The 7,829-nt window shown below is 35.1% G+C and overlaps 1 protein-coding gene across 2 annotated transcripts; it reads right to left on the bottom strand.

Moving 5' to 3' along the window:
* Positions 1–948: 948 nt before the first annotated feature.
* Positions 949–3,739, bottom strand: LOC130945492 (rhicadhesin receptor-like). 2 transcript variants are annotated; one of them, XM_057874211.1, is made up of 3 exons: positions 3,715–3,739; positions 1,833–1,925; positions 949–1,496 (listed from the first exon to the last, which is right to left on the bottom strand). In XM_057874211.1, exons 1-3 carry the CDS (start codon positions 3,737–3,739, stop codon positions 949–951), a joined length of 666 nt encoding a protein of 221 aa, XP_057730194.1. The 2 variants fall into 2 exon arrangements, with proteins under 2 accessions (XP_057730194.1, XP_057730188.1); XM_057874205.1 differs by lacking the exon at positions 3,715–3,739 and having other exon boundaries at positions 1,833–1,991.
* Between the last annotated feature and the right edge of the window lie 4,090 nt (positions 3,740–7,829).

Below are 7,829 nucleotides of genomic sequence, written 5' to 3'. Positions count from 1 at the left end.
AATTCACCATTTCATATAGCTGGAATATGTGTACGGCCAGTTTATGCCTCTATTGAGTAGCATATAATTAACATTTGCCCATACTTTAGTTACCAACTCTGTTGCTTTTAAATATAATTGGAGGAACAAAGCTATTAGGAATCAATCTTTAGGACATTGACAAAGAAATTCCACCTTCTGCTTTGGCTGTATGGCTTTTTATTTGCAGCAACTTTATAAAACTATATTATATATTAGGATATGATAATTAATCAATCTGTATAACTAGTTTTGATTAGTGTGAATAAATAAAAAATAGTTATTTGTATTGTAGTATCTATGACTTTAGCGGGTTACATGGTGCCACGATGATAATTTCTAATAATCAAGGCAGGTTTTTTCTACTATTTTGACCATACTAGCTACATTTCTTTGTGCTGCTAAATATTGGGAGATAAGATACGGAAGATGGGGTTAGGTTATTTGTTTCCATCTATCCATACCAATATGATAGGAAGTGTAATTATTAATATTATTATACATTATTTTAATACCACCATGGTACAAATTCAATGAGATTAATTGGAAGGTTATAGAAGAAAGGGAAAGAGAGTAAGATGAGGCATAGGAGGCAATAACTTTAATATTCTTGTTATTATAAGGCACTGATAGATAAGCAACAAGGAGTAGGACTGTTGAGAACTAGTAAGTCAACACTGAATAATACATCACACACACACATTATGATTAACAAAAAGAACAAAGCATGCTGATAGCACCTTTCAAATTCCAATTATAAAAGAAATGAATATGTCCCATTATTTGCTTTTATAAGTTTTCCAAATATATATGATGAATTGTGAGGCAACAAAGAGAGATTGAATGAGAGAGACAAATACATAAAAACAACAGAGACATTATTAAAGCATACATATACCAATCAAGTATATATCATTCCTACTATAACAATTACTTCATGGGAGCAAGCCTAGACTTAATTTTCTCAATCTCCTTGGTACCAACTTGGAATGCCTTGGTCAACACGTTATTCGGGACCGGTGGGGTGGCAGCAAACAAAGTCAGAGGAATAGACTGTGTTCCAGGCAATTGGCTGTTGAAGGCTGAAATAACTGCAGCAGGTTCATTGGCATTGTTCTTCTGGAAATGAACCAACCCTTTTGGGAAGACAAAGATCTCACCCTTGTAGATGGTCTTTGATATGAGAACATTGGATGTTGTTATGAACCCAACATCAAGTTGACCTTCAAGAACAAACACAATCTCAGTAGCATGTGGGTGTGTGTAGGGTGGGTTGAGTCCACCTGGGGCATAGTCAATGCGTGACAGAGACACACCAAGTGTGTTCAATCCTGGGATCTTTTCAATGTTGGCTCCTGTTACAATGGAACCAAAGGTTGTGTTTGCTGCCACACCTAGTTTTGTTAATATGTTTGATGAGAAATCAGATGCATTCACTTTTGCAGCGTCTTTACACGTGAATCCATTCACCTTAACACCTGTTTTTTCATTCACACACTACCCATGTCAACCAGCCAATGATTTTTGAGATCTGGGCTATGCTTAATTTACTTAAAAAGATTAACTTTTTTTATGTTGTGTTAACAAAAAAACCTTAATTAGTAGTCATATGCAAGTGGGTGCACCATATTATGAAAAAGGAAGCAATATTAAAGTAGTTGGTAGGCCTAATAGTGAGTTAGTTGGAGTTAATTGAAAGAAAACCAAAGGATCAAATATAATGATTATTATGTTGTTGTTGTTCCAGACACACATATCACAAGAGAATAGAAACATCAAATGAGAAGAGATAGATAGAGAAATATAAGATATACCAGATGCAGTGTCTACAACACAGAGGTCTTGAAGAGCATCAGGATCTGATGCTGAGGTTGAGGCTAAAACCAGAGCAAAAGTCACCGCTAACACTGACCCTATGAACTTCATGGTTAACTATGAACCCAAGAATGAGAAAACAAAATTGGGTGGGATGAAAGGAAACAAAAAAGAGAAGAAGAAAATGTGTATTGCTTTAAATGCTTTGGGCAAGTTGGAATAAGTTAATGAGGTTTTCAATATTTATATAGATAGGCACAAAGGTGAGTAGAAGACTTAGAACAGAGACAAAAGGATGATCATGAGTTGAATTTCAATACTGAATGAGTTTGGAATCAAAGCATGCAATATGCCAATTCTTAAAGCATTCCAATCAATTAGCATTGCTTTCAATTCCCCTTCATTCTAAACAAACTAACTAACAAAGTAACAAATATACTGCCATGGAAAATTTCATAACTTTTGAGAGCATAAGATATGAATAGACCTGAAAGCAAGTTGCATCAACTAATGCAAAGAGAGAGATTGAGAGCCAGGCATTGAATCCCGAAGGGAACGGTCTTCCCCTTGAAGCAGCGAACCCGATGAGGAGGAATCCGGCAGGTATTAGCCGGAATGCTGACACAAAGAATGGGCCTGTCCTTGGAATCACCTCCTTCATAGCCACCATTGCAGTTCCCCAGAAGAAGAACGGTGATACCAGCACTGTCAATTCCCAAAGCCCTTCCGCAAGGCACTTCAATGATTCACCTTCTTCAATCCACACACAAGATAACTTTAGTTAAACAGATTTCTTTTGTTGCTGACAGTTATTAGTTAGTAGTGTGGTCCGTTACTGACATTTACAGACTTACAGTTAGTTATTAGTTAGTTAGGGAAATTGTTACTAGTTCATTTTGGGTACAGACTGATACTTTGTTCCTTATTGTTCTCCGAAGATAACGATACGGTGCCGTTTTGTCCCTGTTCTTCATTGGCAAAGGGTGCAACGCACTCGACGTCTTGGCTGGTGCCAACGCAATCTACGGCGGAAGAAGGAGGGGGATCTTTGAAGTCGAGCTATTGTTGTTCGATGCCGGTGGGAGTGCAGGAGACGGTGAATGGAACCGAGCTGCGCGACGGTGTTTTCAAAGCTGAAATAGTAGCTGCACGATGGTGGAACAGAGCTACGCGATACCGACGGTGGCTTCGAAGCTCGTTTCGGCGACGGCGGCGGGAGATGGACGGAGGTGAGGGAGTGAGATCGATGACGGAGAGAGGAAGGAGGAGCTCGAGGGTGATGGGAGGGATGGATTCGCGTTTAGCCGTTGTGTGGAGCTAAGGTTGCTAGGTTAGGTAATTGGCTAGGGCATTCCAGCAAAACGATGGTGTCTTGCGTGCAACACAGAGATGCAGAGACAGATGAGAGAGATCCAGGAGCAGAGAGAGACACAGATAGAGGATAGGAAGAGGAGAGAAGAAGATGAAGAAGACTGAAACCTTTAGAGGTGTGAAGGAGAAGGTTTCTGAACCTTAGATGAAGAACAATTTTGGTTTTTTGTTTTTTTAATATGTTTAACATAGAGGAAGAACAATTTTGATTTTTTGTTTTTTTAATATGTTTTTGTTTTGTTGTTTCAATTATTTGAAACTATAAAATTAGGATTAATTGAATTCTAAAATTTGATTAATTTAAAAGGATATTTTTGTCTAATCAAATAAAGGAAGGATGTTTAAGTCTTTTTATAAAATTAAATAAATAAATCTTTTTTATTTTTATTTAATTAAAAGGGTGTTTTAGTAAAAGTGGTGATATACTATATATTTAAAAAAGAAAAAATTAAATGCTGACGTGGAAAATAAATTCCACATGGCTTATTGTTATTTGTCTATATTTTAAACGTATCGGTACGTATGAATTTATCATCGTACCATAGCAAACACCTTGATTTAAAGAGTTTCAATTTTCAGAATGCATAATAGCTTTTATTTCTAGAAAGAAATTTAAATCACCTAAATTTTTAAGTACAAATGTAGAATGTAATTGCTGTAAAACAATTTGAGTTTTAGAATTATTATTCTCTGTTAGCAACATGTCATCAACATAAATGAGTATATAAATGATGGAATTAGAGGTAAATCTAATAAAGAGGGATGGATATGATTTTGTAACCATAAAGCCAAAGGATTTAAGAGTAACGGTGATAGTAAGGTACCGATGAGTCCAGATTTTCTAATATATTTTAGCTTGATTCGGATGGATTTTTGAAAAGATAAGATTAAAAAGATATTTTTTGAAAAGATATGATTGAAATTAGTTTTGAAAAAGATTTAATTTTTTAAAATTAAAATTAATTACTTAACTAACAAGAAACTAAAAGATAGGATTCTAGAATTTTAAAGATTGAACCTTTCTTAACAAGAAAGTAACAAACTTCAAATTTTTGAATCAATCACATAAATTGTTAGCTAATTTTCGAAAATATGATGTAAAAGATAAGAAAAAGATTTTGAAAATAATTTGAAAAAGATTTTTGAAATTTTCGAAAAAAAGGAAAAAATGGAAAAGATATGATTTTTGAAAAAGATTTTGAAAAGATAAGATTTTTAAAATTGAAAATTTGACTTGACTTGTAAGAAACAATTAATTTTTAAAAATTTTTGACCAAGTCAACCCAAAATTTCGAAAATTTGGAGGGAAATAAGGAAAAGATATTTTTTGATTCTTTTGAATTTTTAATGATGAGAGAGAAAAACAACAAAAATGACTCACAACATGAAAATTATGAATCAAAACTCATGATGCATGCAAGAACACTATGAATGTCAAGATGAACACCAAGAACACTTTGAAGATCATGATGAACATCAAGAACATAATTTTGAAAAATTTTTTATGCAAAGAAAACATGCAAGACACCAAACTTAGAAATCTTTAATGCATGGACTCTAACAAACGAAAAATGCATATGAAAAACAACAAACAACACAAAACAAGAAATCATCAAGATAAAACAAGAGGATTTACCAAGAACATCTTGAAGATCATAAAGAACACTATGAATGCATGAATTTTCGAAAAATGCAAGAAAAAATTTTTTAAAGCATGCAATTGACACCAAACTTAAAAATTGACTCAAGACTCAAACAAGAAACACAAAATATTTTTGGTTTTTTTTATGATTTTATGATTTTTTTGTATTTTTATTATTTTTTTCAAAAAACATTATTAGAAAAACGAAAAATAAAAAAAAATTTGAAAAATCTTTTTTGAAAAGTTTTTGAAAAGAAAATTACCTAATCTGAGCAACAAGATGAACCGTCAGTTGTCCATACTCGAACAATCCCCGGCAACGGTGCCAAAAACTTGGTGCACGAAATTGTGATTCATTCTTTTCTAACTCGAAACAATCCCCGGTAATGGCTCCAAAAACTTGGTGCTCAATATCACGGTGTCTAAAATTCAATTCACAACTCCGCACAACTAACCAGCAAGTGCACTAGGTCGTCCAAGTAATACCTTACGTGAGTAAGGGTCGATCCCACAGAGATTTTTGGTATGAAGCAAGCTATGGTCACCTTGTAAATCTCAGTTAGGCAGATTAAATTGGTTTATGGATTTCGAAAATTAATAATAAAAAGAAAATAAAAAGGGATAGAAATACTTATGTAAATCAATAGTGGGAATTTCAGATAGGCGTGTGGAGATGCTAGAATCCTTTCGAATCTCTACTTTCTTATTGCTTTCATCCAATCCTTCTTACTCCTTTCCATGGCAAGCTGTATGTAGGGCATCACCGTTGTCAATGGCTACATCCCATCCTCTCAGTGAAAACGTTCCTATGCTCTGTCACAGCACGGCTAATCATCTGTCGGTTCTCAATCAGGTTGGAATAGAATCCCTTGATTCTTTTGTGTTTGTCATCACGCCCAGCCTTCAGGAGTTTGAAGCTCGTCACAGTCATTCAATCCCAGAATCCTACTCGGAATACCATAGACAAGGTTTAGACTTTCCGGATCCTCATGAATGCCGCCATCTATCTAACTTATACCACGAAGATTCTGTTGGAGAATCTAAGAGATATGCGCCCGGCCTAAGGTAGAACGGAAGTGGTTATCAATCACGCACGTTCATAGGTGAGAATGATGATGAGTGTCACGGATCATCACATTCATCAAAGTGTTGTGCAATGTATATCTTGGAATAAGAATAAAAGAGAATTGAATAGAAAGTAATAATAATTGTATTGAAACTTGAGGTACAGCAGAGCTCCACACCCTTAATCTATGGTGTGCAGAAACTCCACCGTTGAAAATACATAAGTGAAAGGTTCAGGCATGGCCGAATGGCCAGCCCCCAAACGTGATCACAGGATTCAAAATACAATCCAGGATTCTAATATGATAGTAAAAAGTTCTATTTATAATAAACTAGCTCCTAGGGTTTACATGAGTAAGTAATTGATGCATAAATCCACTTCCGGGGCCCACTTGGTGTATGCTTGGGCTGAGCTTGATCTATCCACGAGCTGAGGCTTTTCTTGGAGTTGAACTCCAAGTTATAACGTGTTTTGGGCGTTCAACTCCGGATCATGACGTGTTTCTGGCGTTTAACTCTAGACAGCAGCATGTACTTGGCGTTCAACGCCAAGTTACGTCATCAATTTCCGAATAAAGTATGGACTATTATATATTGCTGGAAAGCTCTGGATGTCTAATTTCCAACGCCGTTGAGAGCGCGCCATTTGGAGTTCTGTAGCTCCAGAAAATCCATTTCGAGTGCAGCGAGGTCAGATTCCAACAGCATCAGCAGTCCTTTTGTCAGCCTTTTTCAGAGTTTTGCTCAAGTCCCTCAATTTCAGCCAGAAATTATCTGAAATTACAGAAAAACACACAAACTCATAGTAAAGTCCAGAAATGTGAATTTAATATAAAAACTAATGAAAACATCCCTAAAAGTAGCTTGAACTTACTAAAAACTACCTAAAAGCAATGTCAAAAAGCGTATAAATTATCCGCTCATCACCGACATTTAGTGGTAATTCTTAGGGAGTTAGTTGACTCCTGTGTCCATTAAAGCTAGCCTTTATCAACTAGTTTGGTAAGTTAGTTAGGACTTATGGATTAAGGTCAATTATGCTTGCTTGACTTACTCCTCGATGTTTGGGGTTAACTAAGCGAGATTAACTCATTATAATTACCATAGTTGTGGTTATGGCAATGATGGGATTCCTTGGATCCTCATTCCCAAGTCAAGGCTCTTTTATGCATTTCTAGCATTTTCACTAAGTTTTGATCTTATCTCCCTTTTTGCTTGCATTGATTTCAATTTCGATCATCTCTTAGTTCTTTCATTTCCTAGTACTTTTAATCTTTCATTCTTTGATTTGGAAATCACTCTGTTTTGCCCCTAACAACCGAAAGCGTAACACTTCAATTGCATCTCAAGGGAAGACGATCGGAGGTTGAATTACTCTTAATCTCGGTTTATAATTGATTTGAATTTAACATTTGATTGATGTTCAATTGTTGGGTTTGGACTATACTTACAATGGACAAATTCTATTTTTAGTGTGAAAATCCAAACCTATGCTCTTGGGCAATCTACCAGGTACCAAGTCCTTGGGATTGTTTGATTTACACACAAGATGAGGATTTGAGTGTATAAATCCTAGAAGTTGTGTCATGTAAACATTCTCATTCAAAGTTCCATATAAAAAAGCATTATGGAAATCATAATCTACTCCTACATGATGAACAAAGGCTCTAGCCACTAATCTGGCTTTATGCCGAATGATTTTGTCTTAGGCAATTTTCTTTACAGTAAAGATTCATTTTCAAGTAATAACCTTTTTATTTGTAGGTAATTCAACAAGATTTTAGGTTTTATGATATAAAAGAGCTTTATACTCAGTTATCATAGCTTCTTTTCATAGAGAATCTTCTCGAGACATTTTTACACTTTTTGGAAGAATAGTTAAATGTTAATTTTTAAGATTAGATGTTATCTGATAGGC

The sequence above is a fragment of the Arachis stenosperma genome, chromosome 1 (genome assembly GCF_014773155.1).
Source record: "Arachis stenosperma cultivar V10309 chromosome 1, arast.V10309.gnm1.PFL2, whole genome shotgun sequence".
Lineage (NCBI taxonomy): Eukaryota > Viridiplantae > Streptophyta > Magnoliopsida > Fabales > Fabaceae > Arachis > Arachis stenosperma.
Note: the sequence above shows the minus strand (reverse complement) of the source record. Positions and strands in the feature narration are given on the sequence as shown.